Raw genomic sequence first — 15,876 nt, 5'->3', positions numbered from 1 at the left:
ACTGAAATGATGCAGCTATAAACCGAGGAATGCCAGAAGCAATGGGAAGCTAGGAGAGAGACATGAAATGGGCTCTTCCTCAGATCCTCCAGAAGGAATCAACCCCGTCAACACCTTGGTTTCAGACTTCTGGCCTCCAGAATAAGTTTCTGCTGTACTAACACCTACCTTGTGGTAACTGGGCAGCCCTAACAGACTAATACAGTAAGGCCATTTTTGTTAATGTTCAGAAATGTTGCTTTATGAATAGTAAAATTCATATAGGACAAGCTTGGGCAATGTACAAAGATGGATAGATGGTGTCATTAGTCTGTCTTGGACACTAATCTCAGGTGTCTTAAATAAAAAAATAAAAAGCTATTTTGCATCTGAAATCTCATAAATGCATGAAGTTGGCATTCACTGTGTTAGTAAGTTACAGAGATCTCTATTCTCCCCTGGAAGGCAGACTTAACATTGTATCTGAACATTTAGGGGCCTAAGCAGTTCTTGAGTCAGTCAAACCCAGTCTCTCCTAAACTTTTCCTAAATCTTATCTGTCAACAGGTGTGGATCTGTTTATCCAAAATGAAACAAAAAAGTAAACACACACAAGCCAACTTTACTTATTTTCCCTACTCTCTTCCCCTTTCCATTCAAGTATTGCAGAAGAGTAGCACATCGTCTTTGTTTCCACTTCCTTTAATCCCTCAGCCTACTAAAACTTGGCTTGTTCTCAAAGCCCTCACCCACCACCACCACGATCCACTACTATACAGGCTTGAGTCACTGATTTTCCAGAGCCGAGAGTAGGAGATATTCCCCCAGGCTTTATCTTATTGCTGCACTGGATACTATGGGTCAGAGCCTCATTCTGAAGACCTCTGCTCTCTCCCTATCTCTCTGTTTCTTTTCAGTCTCTTTCCTGACAATTTTGCCCTCCCTCTTAAAATCCTCCTATGGCTCCCCAGGACCCAGAGGATAAGTCCAAGCATCTTAGCATGGCATACGAGGCCCCTGTGATCTGGCCCCTGCCCACTGCCCAGCTGCTTCCATCACTCCCTGCCTCCCAGAAATTACCATGGTGCCATCAGCAACCAGTCAGACCTTCTATTCACCTGTGTCACTGCATTTAACTGCCATGCATTATCATCCTCTAATCCAATCTACTGTTCCTTGATCAGAAGCGATGTTGTGCTAAAAACCATGACAGCATTGGGAAGTGATCTATGTTTGTGAAGTCTTGGCAAGTTTTATCAGAAAGATACAGGAGACTATTGCATCTTTTCAATATGTGTTCAAGAAAGACTATACAGCTCCTGATTAGCCATACTGTGTCTACACAGAACCTCTTCCCTACGGGTAAGAGGGACTCTTCAAAAGTATTAGGTCAGGTCTATAAATTCTCCTTACTGTTTTCTGGAGCGCAACCTTTTGCTTTGTTTTCAAAGGTTTGGTTGCACCTTAGCTATAATTGCAAAGTTCCCTTCCCTTTTTTGTTCCATGACATCCCCCCACTATGAGCTGTCTTTCCACTGACTTCCATTTCTTTAGCTTTTCCTTCCTGGCTTCCTTGGAAGTATTTAGGGTCCTTTATTCTCTCTAACAAAGTAGTGCTCCCGTAGCCCCATAAGCAAGGAAGTCAAAGAGGGGTGGGCACCTCCAGCCTGGAGACAAACAGCCGCGCCCCCTGCAGGCAGGAGCAGCTGATACAAGGTCCCAGCCACACTGACTTTAGCATAATCTGTCTAGTCCTTTGGAAGAAATAAGGAACCAACTCCCCACCACCATCACCCCAAACTGTTAGAGCAGCTGGTATTTGCAACCAACCATATTTCCTCGATTTTAAAATTTGTTTTCATTCATGCATTACTCTATCTATTGGGAATTCTTCCCTTCCCTCCTTCCTGAGATGATGTCTAGTGGAGGAAAATCATTGAGGTGCTAGGAGAGATGATTCTGGTCTTCATGCTGCCCCTACATCTCTCCTGTATCTGCTATGTGACTGGTGAAATCCGTGAGGTTTCACTCACCAGAGTCAAGGCCCTGTCATTGCCCTTTGCTCTTTCAAAACTTGGCTGTAACTGGCATGGATCATAGTTTAGGTGATTGCCCCAGAGCCTCTGATGGAGGACCACTTTGTCCCTTCCTTCCAGCAAACACTCCCAGCTCCAGGGAATCGGGGTGCAATCTAGCCACCCTGCCTCAGCACCTCCTGCAGCCCCCTCCAGCCAGGGTGGGAGGAGCTGATGCTGACTTCAGGGCTTCCATCCACCCTAACCCCCCAACACACCCCACCCCAGGTCAGTCTCGAGGTGTGAGGGGGTGTTGAAGATACTTTCCTCTGATGTTTTCTCCCCACCATGGCACCCCCTCAGAGCTTTCCCTTGCTTCCCTCTTTTTTTGTATTCAGATATGTCCCCTCCTCTGGGCCATGCCTGCCCTCCCCTTCTCTAGGGAAACACGCCTCAATTTGGTGACCTAGTCCTGATGGCAGAAGGGCTTCAGAGAGGGAAGAGCTAATTACTCAGAAGGGAAAATACAGTGGGAAATATTTCTAAAATATTGTCTCCGCTACACATGTTCAAGGGCTGGCTTAGTTCCAGATTCTTCTTCCCTACTGGTCTGCTTGCAGATTTGGAAACAATCCAAAAGTCAGTTTCAGGGCACTCATCTGCAAAGAGCCAGGATGTTATCTTCCGCTGTGTTCACAGTATGTATGTGGTGGGGACGATGTGTGCGTAGTAAGTTACATGTTATTGCCAGTGGCACACATGCATGACATTTAAATATCTTGATTAAATTCTTGTAAGTTTTCATTTCTTTCTTCTTTGTATTCATTAGAAGTCGAACGCCTGGAAGCCAGGGACTACCTGTCCCTCTGCACCCCCCACACCACACTCGGTATGATGTATCCTACAGGGCACAACATAAATACCATTGCCTGCCTGACCCTTCCCAGCAGACAGTTGTATCCATTTGTCATTTCTTCCTAAGCAAATTGCTGTGTGATAAATCTCCACATCATCCCTAATGGCTCAGTCACCCACACTTTGAAGAAGTGTTTTTATTTTCTGTGCTTAACATCACCCCCTTCTTGACTGATCTCACACACAACAATGACAGCTTCACTTCAAATATTGGAGACACTAAATTTATGTAATATTCCGATTTGTGTAATTTTTGTATTTTTTCCACAATTCCAGAAACTCAGAGGAAGTTTTCATCTTTTCTCTTTTTTTTTTTTTTTTTTTTTTTCTGATGTGCCCACTATAAGGCTGCCATTCTCTTGCATCAACTTTGATGGTAACTAGAAAAAGCTACATGGAAACGAAGCCACGCACTTGCCTTAAGCTCATTGGTGTCAGCCAGCTTGGCTTTGAGCTCAGTGTTGGATTCTCGGCACATGCTCAGCTCCTTCTGCAGCCTCTGCAGCTTCTTCTCTAACTTCCTGACCGTGAGATGGGCCTCGTCCCTCTCCAAGGCCAAGGCCGTGCGCACCTGCTTCTCCTCCTCCAACTGGGCTATTTTCTGCCGGAGAAGGTTCATGTGCAGCTCTTTGCTCTCCAGTCTTTCTTTCTGAGCCTTTAGCTGGTTTAATACAAACAGGGACTTTTTAAAATAATTGAGCGGTCAGTAAATACAAATGAATTATCCAGATAATGTTGATCTTTATCTGCACTTCAATAAGGCTAATTTGTAACTCAATGAAAAAGGTCATTGAATTCCTTTCCTGACTACATTTTTTATTCAAATTTTTTTCCAAGAATTAATTTTGTAGCTGTAAAGTAGGGGACAAAAGAGCCACAGAAAATGTGCAAAGGAGTCCGCTTTCAACATCTGATTTTCTCCAACATTATGTGCCTCATAATAAAAATGTGAAATTACTTTTAAAACTACTAAAATGGGTTTATCTAGAGCAGAATATAATAAGACAGAGGGATTAAATCCTCTCCAACATCCAGTGGTGACAATACCTGCACTGGTGTTTTCTGAAACAAGATAGGGTGTGCAAATTAGTACTGCAAACCTAGACTGGCTAACTTCAATCCCTTACAACTGGGCTGAGTAACACCCAACATGAGAGGTTATATATTTTTAAAGTATGATATACCAAGAAGATTTTTAAGAAAGCTTAGTTCATACATTTAAAATCTTAGAAATAGCGGGTCTTTAAGAAGGTTTTAGTTCAAGGGTGTCTTTGTTATTTGCCTGTCATAAAATCTACAAAGCAGGCAGAGAACAAGGTCCTCAAACAGTGCCTGTCATTGGCAATCAAACTTGATGAAGAAAATTTGAGCGATTTTTAGAAAATGACTATGGACTCTAAGACAAAAAAAAAAAAAAATCCTCCTGGGCTCCACATATCACAATTAGTGAGCAGAATATTAATATTAAGTACAGAAACCTCTGTCATCTGTTACAGACATTGGGAATCCGAATCATGTAGAATTAGCGAATGTTCAAGCTGAAGATCGTCACATTTTTCCTAATTATCTACTCTGCATTTGTAAAGTGTTAGAAGGTGGGAAGGACGTACTAAAATGCTGCTTTGAGTTTCTTGCATAACAGTGACAGCTGTGCCCACGCCCAGGTCACTTTCTAACAAGGCCCTTTTAACAGTTCTCTAACCAAACTTCCTTTCCTGATCTTCTTCATGTCAAATTCCACTCTATTATAAATTTACACTGGAAAGTTTCAAACACTGGTGATTTTAATAATTTTGTAATACTTGAGAAGGAATGGTGTTGGATATGGAGAATGAAAATCAATATCTAAGAACTTTAGAAAGAACTGTAGCTCTATTGAATGTCGCTGACGGTAACAAGATTTCTCTGCCTTCTTTTACAAACTATTCCTCAAGATGCAGTAAGTGGAGAAGAGGCCAAAGGTGAACAGAACATCATTTGTGAGCCAAGGGTTCAAAAATGTTCTTTATTAAAAATTAATAACCCCTTCAGGCAGGTATTATCCCCATCTTAAACATGAGGAAATAGAGACAGAAGAGCATATAATTTTCCCAAGGTCACTCAGTTTGTTGGAGCCAAATTAGGAACCCAGATGTGACTCCTTACACAGTCTCTACACTAGAATTCTACCATGGAATGTTCTCCTAAGAACTACTATAAGGACACATCTGTGTTTTCCTTTCTTGCCCCAATACCAATAATTATACCATTAATAATTATATTTTATCTCTTTCATCCATTCATTCATTTATTTAGTCTAAACTGTTTCTAACTCTTCCTTCCAGTGACTGAAAAGTAAGCCCTTCTCTCTACTTCTAGTCCAATAGAGCTTATAAATTCAGAGACTGCTAGCTGTTCCCCCAGTTCTCTTCTCCTGGAGCAAGAGAAACTGCGGAATTTTTTCTAACTAGGCAACTAGCTACCCAGAGTAAGGCTATATTATACGTTAGCAAGCCTCCCTTGCAGCTAGGTTTGACTATCAGGACATATTCTGGCCGTGGGGTACAAAGACAGTTCACATAACAAATTTGGGTGCCTTCTTCAAAAGACTCCTGTCGCATATACTTTTTCACACTCTTCCTCACCCCTTTCTCATCTTCTGCCTGCAATACAGATAAAATAGTTCTGGGCACCATTTTTAACCAGGTGGATAAGGACCACCCTAGGAATGGAAAAATCAATGACCTGAAATGAGCCTGGTCCCTTGAAGACTTTACAGAGCAGAGCTGCCATAGCAGCCCTAAGTGCTCTATCTCCAGAAATTCATGGGAGGAAAGGAAAAAACACTTCTACTTGTTTAATCCACTGTTCTTGGGGGCCTCTATTACTCACAGTGAAACACAACCTTAAGTGACAGACATATTTACCAACTCTTCAAACTTGAAATTGAGCCTTAAATTCTAAATACTTATTTTTATAATGTTTCCTATTATAAATGGTAAATACGATTGGGGTAAATTATTTTTCAATATTTAGGTTTTTCAGAAACTCTTTCTCTCAATACTAGCAAGTTTCAATGTCCCCTACCTTTCTCTGTAAATTGTGGGCGATAGTCTTGTTTTCAATGACTGCATTGCTCTCAAGACGGACCAGCTGCTCTGTGCGAGCTAAAACTATATCCAGACACATGTCAAAGCCAAGTTCAGCAGCCATCTGGTCCAGTTTCATTTTCTCTGAAAGCTGATCCAGAAATTTAAGATACTAAACCAAAGAACAAAAACAAAAATGGCACACAAAAGTAAAGTTAACGGGTGATCTCACAGAATTTTTCTCTTTCTCCCAAGCTTACACGTAGTTTTCTTTAATCCCAGCATGGAACCTGTACTCTGACCCCAATATTTGATGAATTTCTGAACCACCCTACCAATTCTCTGCCCTGATTCTGGTCCAAATACTCATGACTCTCCTGGTCAGTGACTTTGATGTTCACTCTGTTATCCACTCTTCTTAACCCTGCCACATGACAAACTTGGCTATGTTCCCAATTATGTCCTCATCTCTCTGCATAGGCAACGAGCTCCAGCCACACCCCTACCAAGCTAATCCAACCCCTGCCATCTAACCATCATTCATGCACCTTCCACGGGAAGTTTCCCCACCTAACTGGGCCCTGGCCTCAAAGGTGGAAATGGGCAATTCAACCAATTGTCACCTTACTCTTCTTGGGCTCTCCATACAAACAAAATTTGAAAAACATTTTTTGTAAGTTAAAATGCTTTAGAAAAAGTGTTTAAAAGTGTTTGATGCATCAAAGTTAAATGAACAACATCCTAAAATAGAACTGTATGAAGAAAGCCGAGGCTCACAGTTCACTAGACACAAGTTACAAAGCTGTGGAAGCGTCTTCCTTCACTGGGCTTCTGTGATGTAGCCACTGTGCCCAGACACAACGATGCTTACTAAGTGCTTGCTGCATGAGTAAATCAATGAATGAGATTTCTGTGTCATAATTTCATGTCTTGGTCTTTAACTTTGATATTTTCTTCTCCTTGCAATAATGTCTCATCGATCTAGCATTTGGGGGAAATTAAATGTTTAAATAAGTATAATTTCCTGCCAACTGTAGCATACTAGCTTAAAGTCCAGAACTATCTAGATTCTAATCATCAGGATGAAATTATTTGTAAGTGTATTTTTTCAATTTTTCTAAATAGCCTATATATAAACACAATTTAATCTCTTCTTTATAAGACAGTCTTTTCTAATATCACTTATTGCACTGTGCTACGATACTACAGGTGGCTTTAGTCTCTGCATCATAGGTTATCACCTCTTAATGCGGTATCAGCTCTCTCTTTGGAACTTTTATTTTCTAATCTGTGTGTTGGAAAGCGACCTAACAGCTATTGCTTGTATTTTACATAAAATAGAGTTGTTACCATTTATGTGAAGGTATGAAATCTTCTTTTCTCTATTCTACATGTGACCCTCCACTTAGCATACAAGGTTCACAACAGGCAAAAAGCAATTAAGACAAGACCAAGCCAAGACCCAAAAGAGGAAGTGCCTATTTCAAGGATCTTGGCTATACCTCAGAAGATCAAGGTTTCTAGAAACTTGTAACTCCATAGAAGTGAAGGATTACTGTATATTTTGTCCATTCGAATCACGGTTTAGCATGACTAAGAAACTGTGCCTTCTGCTCTATTTTGTGCAAGCCTAAATTCCCTGAATTTAGCATTTAAACTCTGTACAACTTTGTTTTTTCAATTTTACGTGATACTATTCTTACTAGGATATGCATTTCATATACAGTTATCTATGGAAAATTCACCATGGGCAGAATTAGTTTGCATAACTTGCTTTCATAACTGAGAGTTATTTATTTTGGCATAATTCCAATTTAAATTAATGATTCACTTATACTGAGGGCAGGGAAGAAATACCAATCCACCTGAAATCCTTGCCTTTGATCTATTTTTTTCTGTACTTCAAATAATTTGTATTGACTCTTACTCTAGGACCTGGAGAAAGACAGAAGAAAAGGATTTGCCCTGACCTCAAGAAGCTTGGAATACTTGGAGAAGAAAAATTTTAAAACAACGCAGTAAGGGTGGGAGGTGCTGTGACAGAGGCAGGCACATGCTGTTTGGGGAGCATGAGGAAGCAGAACTACGTGTTGTGGGGAAGACTGCCAGAGGAAGTGATGTCTGAGCTGAGTCTCAAAGGGACAGTGATTACCAGGTGAAGAAGACGAGGAGACATTCCGTCAGTGAGACTAGCTGTGTAAACTATGGCCTACCAACGAGGCCAAAGCAATGTAGTTACAGATCTGAATGTAGGCTCAGCCGTCACTCATGACAGACCCTGCCAGGGCCCTACTGGTCCCTGAAGGCTTCTGAGTTTGCCCCAGTTGGCAGGAGAGATTGCAGGGGAGAGGGGAACTGGCCAGCTCACGGAAAGTGGATCCATGGGAAAAGAAGGAACCTACCTGATCCTGAGGGCCACAGAGAGCCACTGACCACTCTCAGGATGGAGAAAGAGAACATTAGACATGCGTTTTATTAAGACCTCTCTGGCAGCAGTGGGGAGAGTAAAGTTCAAGTGTGGAGACCAGAGCAAGGAGATCAATTAGAAGATTGTTTCCACAGTCCTCACAAATTAGCACAAGGCGTGGAGCTGAAACACTGCTGCTGCATGGAGATGGGGGGCAGGTGGAGATGTAGCAAGGGGACAGGATGCACAGGGTTTAGGAATTGACTGGAAATTGGCAAGCAGGGAAGATGTTTGGGGTAAATGGAGGCAGATTACCGCCATCATGGAAGCGGGAGAGGGACAAATGTGAGGAGAGGTCGTTTCAATTTTGAATATATTTAGGTGTTCATGGACCATCTAGATGGAGCTGTCCAGTAGACAGTTAGATGGCTACCAATTGACCGTACTATTCTCAGTTGTAATATTTCTTTTCAAAATCAAAGTTTCAACCAACACGCCTTTTTAAATATTTAATAGAAAAAAGTCCCTTCACCTTCCCAAATTTCCCAAATCTATCCCCTGTCTTTATTTACAAAACCACCTCTTGGTCCAGACCCTTATAGTCTTCTGATCTAGACTATTATAGGAAGCTCCAGATGAGGCTCGCTACCTCTAGTCTCTAGACCCTCCAAGCCATCTGCCTCAAGAGAAACCTTTCTTTTACTCAAAAACCTTCTGTGGCTTCCCATTACCCATAGGATGAAGCCCAAGTGGTTAGCCTGCCCTGTCTCCATTATTTGCACCTGCCTCCGGTGCCGGCGCCCATCTCTGGCCTCACCAAGCACCATGTTCCAGGCTCCCCGCACCTCATTCATTTCCTGCGACATCTTCTCCCACCTCGATTCCTTCTTTGTTCCTGTTCCCTCCGCCTCGAATTCCTTCCTACCTCTTCTGCCTGACAAATTCCTACTCATTCTTTAAGGTCCCTCTCAAACCTCACCCCTCCTGTGAAGACAGCTCGTTCCCGCACAACATGGGAATAGGAAAGAAGTCATCACTCCTTTTTCTGAGCTCCTGTCAAATTCATACTTCTCTCTGTTATAGCTCTAATTGTCTCAGCCGCTAGACTCCAACTGCGCACAGACCCTTTTGTGCATCTTTGCATATCCAACCTGCAATGTAGGCATGCTGCTTCTTGCGTTTTTTCAAGTACAGAAGAATGAAAATCAATGAGTTTCTCAAGTGTAGTATTTTTCATGCCAAATTCTGCACCTATGCTCTTGATCCCTTCCCTCCTATGGACTTGCAGCCCACAAACTCTGTGGCTGCAGACTGAGCCCCCGGTGCTGTGCAGGTCTCGGCTCACCTCGGTGGCTGCTGGGCTGTGTGTGCTTCCCTCCTCCCGCCCAAGGCCTTAGACTGGACCCCGGTGCTGCAAGGGTCTGGTCTCGGCTCACCTCGGTGGCTGCTGGGCTACAGCCCACAAACTCTTAGCTCCCATTTCATCCAACAAAACCTTCCTTTGATCCTGTTTTTCACAGCTACTGCCTTGTGCCTGTTTTTTCTTTGGTGTCCAGATGTCACTGCGGTCTACTCAGAAGTCTCTCCCCTTTCCTTTTCTAGTCAACCCTCCGCCCAAAGCAAACTAGCTCCATTCTCCACCACCCTACCCGAACTGCCTCTCAGAGGTCACCGATGACCTCCCACACTCCAGTGCTCGGTGTGGACCCTGCTCTCCCCACCCCACCTCCTCCCCCACCAGCTTATCAGCACCATCATGTCTGAGTCTCTCCACTCTGCAATCTCAGCTCCTCAGAGACATCACATTATCTATCTAAAATACTGTGATCCTCACAATCATTTATTACATTTCATACTCTACAGAATAAAGAGTACTCCGTCTTCATAATCCAGTCTCCCAGTCTTCTCTCTTGCCATAGCCCCAGCAAGAATACCCTGTTCCGGCCCTGTGAGATTAAGCACTCTGTGTTCTCTGAACACACCAGGCGTTTGCAGATTCCACCTTTGTTCAAACCACCACTCTCTCTACTACACTCCTACTTATCCCTCAAAGACGAACTTAATTATCTTCTTCTCTGTAGAATCTTCCCTTTCTGCAGAAGTTTCTACAGCACTTCATTAATTCCACACATCTATTATAACACTTACAGCCTTATAGTACAGCAAATCATCTGAATGTCTATCTCCCCTGCTGAAAGATGAGCCTTTTAAGATCAGGAATTATGTTTTATGCTTTAGCCCTGTGAACCTTGAGGACCTCATATATAATAGGCATTCAATAAACACCTGTTGGATTTACTGAATTAATTTGAATCAAGAATCAGTAGACAATAGGAAGAGACACATTGTTCCTTGAAATTTGCTCATGACCCAGGACTTAACCAATTCAAGTACAGTAAAATTCACAGTCTTTTCAGGTAAAATTTTATACTGCCACAGATGTTTCCACCCATGGACATGTCCTCAGGTTATTACTTTTTGTTTCTCAACATTCATGGAGTCTCGCAAAACATCTCCAGAAACCAGCTCTCCCTCCAGGTATGTCAGCTGAGACTGAAGAGTCTCCAGTTTGGTTTCTGCTTTCTGGACCCTCTGTAGAGCTTTCTGGTGAAGCCCAGTTTCATTTCCCAACTGTTCAACAAGCTCAGATATTTGGGCTTCAAGCTGGGAGACCATCTGGAAACAAAGAAACAGAACAAGAATAAGCCTTGTTTTAGAAGCAACAAAGTGTTAAAATCTAGCCCTCAGCCTAAGCAGCATAACTATTTATGACACCAGCTTCCTAATTCTTTGTAAAAAATTAAATTTAAAATAGGTAACTGATATTTGAAATAAATTTTAAATTTTATTTTATCCTCTGTTTGAAATAAATCTGCATTCATTATCTAATAAAAATATTTCTGATTGGTATTTTTCATTTTTATATCATTTGTTCAACAGGTTAATCTATAAATATTAATGGATGACAACTACTTACCTCCAAAATTGCCCTTAATTTAGGAGTTTCAAAGCTTAGTTGAAAAATGAGTGATGGCAAAAAGTATTTTTTCAATCTACAAAAGAGTCATTCCCCAGAGAAACTTTTCCACCACGTATAATTGATTAAAAATTATACAGTGAGTTAATCTTGACAAGTAACCTTGAGATATTATGGGGAATTCAAATGCAGAAATACATTTTTTCAAACTTTTTTTTTTCAGCCTTCTATTGAGTATTGGTTACTCGTGCCCTAAACTCTAGCGGTACTGACTCTACACTAAATAGTTGTGTAGTAATAGTACCATTTTAGCATTTGAAGGGTCAAAATCTCTTTAATGCAGAGACTCTAAATAGGGTCAATGGCAATGTAAAGCAAGGGAATGAGATTACTGTCTTTTTCTCAATAGCATAAAATCATTGCCCCTTTGTCAAAGCCCTCTGAGGCTCTCCTCAACCCCCCTACTCTGCCCAGTGCTTCTATCTTTCCCAGGAGTTCCTCTCTGTCCTGATCACCTCCTTAAACCAAGAGCATAAGTTTACCAAAGACCTCATGTACACTTTCAGGATACTCAAACTGATTTCACTAAATCCAGTTTTCATAAAACATTGAATTCAATAAAACCACCAAGTCTTGGGTGATAAATTAGTTTTCTTTTGATGGTTTATTTTGGAAGAGGAAAGAGGAAAAGTAGTAGATATTTACATAACATAACACTACAGTACCAATCTCACAGAAATTGAAACATCTCGACTGCTTCGGATTTTTTACAGTCTAAATTTTTAAAAAGAAAACAATTTCTTCTTGCCTATCTATAAACAATCATGCTTAAAGGCAAGAAGACATTCAAGCTGTCTTCAAATTTTCTGAAAGGCTATTATATGGAAGAACAATAAGATTTGTTTAGAGTTGCCCTCAGAACTTAGATTGACAGCCAATAGTTATAAGTCAGAGAATGAAGTGAACATCTATGTAAGGGAGAATTTTTCCCCAGTTCCTGTAAGATACAACATGCCCATTACAAAATACTCATGAAGGACACACAAAAAAATTATAAATAAGCACAAAAAAAAAAAAAAAAACCATCATCCCACCACCCAGAGGCAACGGCTATTAATATTTTTAAATAATTTATTTTTATGCATTCTTCAAATAGTCACATATATATGCAACTTGGTGCTTTTGTTTGCACCTAATTATATTTTAAGCATCTCCTCATGCCATTTGTAATTTTTATTTAGCATTAAGAATCCATTGTGAGAATGTGTCATAATTTACTTAAGCATTCCTTTATAGGAAAGGAAAAACTTTCTAATGGTTAGAGTTGTCTGAAGGCACTGACCACTAGGTAGTGGATTCCCAGTCACTGGAGATGGCCAGAAGTTGGCCAACTATTTGTTAAGAATATTCCAGGGTAGACTCAGGTGCTACATGAAGAAGGTTAGACTACATGAGCTCTAAACTCTCCAGTCCTGTGCTTTTATGGCTCTCAGGGTCTCTGTCTATAATTCAGTTAATTCTATACTTCTGTAGGTGTTTGAAATCAGATATTTGATAGTAACCTGTTCAGAACCATATCTGAGGAATTAAATTTCCCAAAGAAATGTTTAGTCATTACAGAATATGAGGCTCTGAGAAACCTTACTTCATATTTCCTACTCTCAGTACTTACTAAGAATAGATCTGATCTAAATGCAAGAAAATGGTGTGCTTGTTTTGGTACAACTAATCTACAGCAAACTAACCTACAGAAAAATGTCCATGAAACAATGTCCACAAGATGCTACCTCCCAGGGGGCTGGTTCATGTTATTCAAGGTATGACACATGTTTCTGCACAACTGGAGATTTGGTTTACATTAGTCTCCACATAGGAAGTGAGAATTTCCACCTGAAGAGCCTTCAACACTTCTCTTATCCCACAGCTGACCTAGCAAAGAGAATGAACCCAAAGAGAAAACAGATGCAGAAAACCTCATCAGAAGAGAGAGAGAAAAGTGTGATCACTTAGCCATGGTCAGCACACTGCAGACCTTACTGAAACAAAGCAAAGCCTTCCACAGAAACTGATCAGTAAGGACTGAAGCAGACAGCTTGATGTAGACCAGGCTGTGGGACAGGGGCTTTGGAGTCCCATAGCCCTGTCCCCACTATACCACTTATCAGAGTGTTAACTGAAACAAGTAATTAACCTCTCTGAAACTCATAGACTCTACTATGATGATGAAGTGAGCTGATCTAGACCATCTGAGTAGCATGGTATTCCACACCCAATTTAAGTTCAACACATCGCACCCATTTTTGTCATCAGAATTATGGTCTGTTGTATGGGTTCAGTCATACTCTCTCACTGTAAAGAGTTAAAGAACCCTTCAGGAATTGCCCTATGTCATGTTTCTCAAACTATTTTCATCTGTAGAGCTTTTTTTTTTTTTTTTTTTTTTTCCCAACTGGAAGTCTTTCTGGGAAGAACAAATTAGAGATGATGGGCTTAAGTAAAGGTGAGAGGGCCCCACCTGAACCTACATCCTGTGTGGACCCAAGGGTGTTCCATGGAACCTTGACAACTCAGCAGAGAATGACTTTTTAAACCACTAATGTGTAGATGGCTGAACAATGCAGAACCTACCCAGCTGCAGTGCCAACATTCTTGTGTCCAGAAAGGAGTGAATAACTGAGAACCTCCCCATTCACCGTAGAACCACAGAACTTAGCTTCATAAGCTTATTTCACTGTCAGTGCATATACACCACCAGGTTTTTTCAGAGTTAAATTTACATAAATTTATTTGAATAAATTAACATTCTAATTTGACTCAGTTCTTGGGAACATTAAATGCCAGTGCCTAGTTGAATGTGTGTGTCCCACCAAAACTGTAAACTTGTGTTGTTTTTTACACCAAGAAGTCTATAAAATAAATAAGCTTTGCTTTCCTTTTTTTAGTATCATTTGTTAACATATGTCTGATATGCTGTGAGACAAAATGTGCCAGGTATTTTAACATTAGAGGTGTAGGAAATGGGGAGGTGGGGTAATAAAAAATACATACTTCAATTTTTTAAACAAACAGGCACTGAAGTAAACTATACATCAAGAACAAGCAGCACAGTTTCTGGAAGTGAAGTCATAATGCCCTAAAAGAATTAATTCATTTCCCAAGGACAAGTGTTTGTTGATTTCACCAGAGGCATTTTTGCCCTACGATTAAGCCAAATAGAAGCAAAAGAGCTCTACACTGAAGAAAGAGCCACTTGGGTCACTTAAAGACCAGATATCCTTCTGAACATCAACAACTCTTTTCTGATTATTCAAGCTATAATTTTCACTTAGGAAAAACATAAAGTAAGTTATCAGGTACCAGGAACTTAACACCAATCAAATTCTCCATCCCTCTTGTCAGTACGTGGCCGACACGGCTGACTGGCTAACCTTAGCCCCTCCTCCTTTGTCTAAGTCAGTTTTTGTTTGAGGTTGAATTGGATCCCCCCAAAAGACATATGTTGAAGCCCCCCAGTACCTCAGAATGTGACCTTATTTGGAAATAGGGTCTTTACAGCAGTAATGGAGTTAAAACGAAGTCATTAGAATAAGCCCTAATCCAATATGACCAGTGTCCTTATAGAAGGGGAAATTTGGACACAGAGATGGACACACGTAGAGGGAAGAGAGTGTGAAGACACAGGAAGAGCACGATCTGTAAGCCAAGGAATGCCCGCGGCTGCCAGAAGCTAGGCGAGATGTATGAAACAGTCTTCACAGCCATCAGAAGGAACCGACACTGCCAACACCTGGATTTTGGACTTGTAACCTCCAGAACTGTGAGACAACAAATTTCTGTGGCTTAAGCCACCCAGTTAGTAGTACTTTATTACAGCAGCCCCTACAGAAACTGAGAAGACTAAAATCTCTATCTGTTCACTCTCCCAGACACCCTTGTATCTGGGGGTGACCATGTAATATACTTGGGGTTATGAAAGTCAGTGGAAGCCTGCTGGAAACATTCATGTTAGCAGGACGCAGGCTTAAGAATAGAGCAGGAGAATGACGATGGAGCTCTGAGATCAGTAAGGGGAGTAGTGGGTTGTGAGTGAGCACATCTCAGATCCCTGCGGTGCCTGCAGAGCCCCTAGGTTAAGAAATACTCCAGTGGAGGAGATAAAACCTTAGGTGTGCCTAAATCAGGGCAAAAAAGCTATCCACATAAATGTGAGTTTGTATTGATTTGTCTTTAATTTAGGAAATGACATAGAAATCAATCCTGCTTGTGTCCTCCCTATACCTAATCAGTTCTCATCCAGATGATTAGCCAGTTAGGAAACATTTAAAAGCACTTAAAAATACTTAAAACAAAACAAAACAAAAAAAATTGCCTTAAAATGCTAAAATAAAATCTGAAAATGTTGCAACTTTCTGTCATCCTGCAAGTCATTATTTCATAAACATCTGCTCTGGTGTCCTAAAATTTCAAGGCTAAATAACATCTAAGTGCTCATTTAGAATTCCTGGGAACTCAGCA

General features: G+C 41.0%; 1 protein-coding gene across 1 annotated transcript in view; it reads right to left on the bottom strand.

The window, feature by feature from the left end:
* CCDC170 (coiled-coil domain containing 170) overlaps positions 1-15,876 on the bottom strand; it is a 76,859-nt gene that overhangs the window by 9,472 nt on the left and 51,511 nt on the right. The window contains exons 7-9 of the mRNA XM_063098374.1: positions 10,860-11,060; positions 5,976-6,149; positions 3,328-3,570 (exon numbers count right to left, since the gene is read on the bottom strand). Coding sequence (XP_062954444.1) covers positions 3,328-3,570; positions 5,976-6,149; positions 10,860-11,060 — 618 coding nt within the window. The remainder of the gene's footprint in view (positions 1-3,327; positions 3,571-5,975; positions 6,150-10,859; positions 11,061-15,876) is intronic.

Source organism: Cynocephalus volans, chromosome 5, assembly GCF_027409185.1.
Source record: "Cynocephalus volans isolate mCynVol1 chromosome 5, mCynVol1.pri, whole genome shotgun sequence".
Classification (NCBI taxonomy): Eukaryota; Metazoa; Chordata; class Mammalia; order Dermoptera; family Cynocephalidae; genus Cynocephalus; species Cynocephalus volans.
The sequence above is the reverse complement of the archived record's forward strand: the minus strand, read 5'-3'. Positions and strand labels throughout refer to the sequence as shown.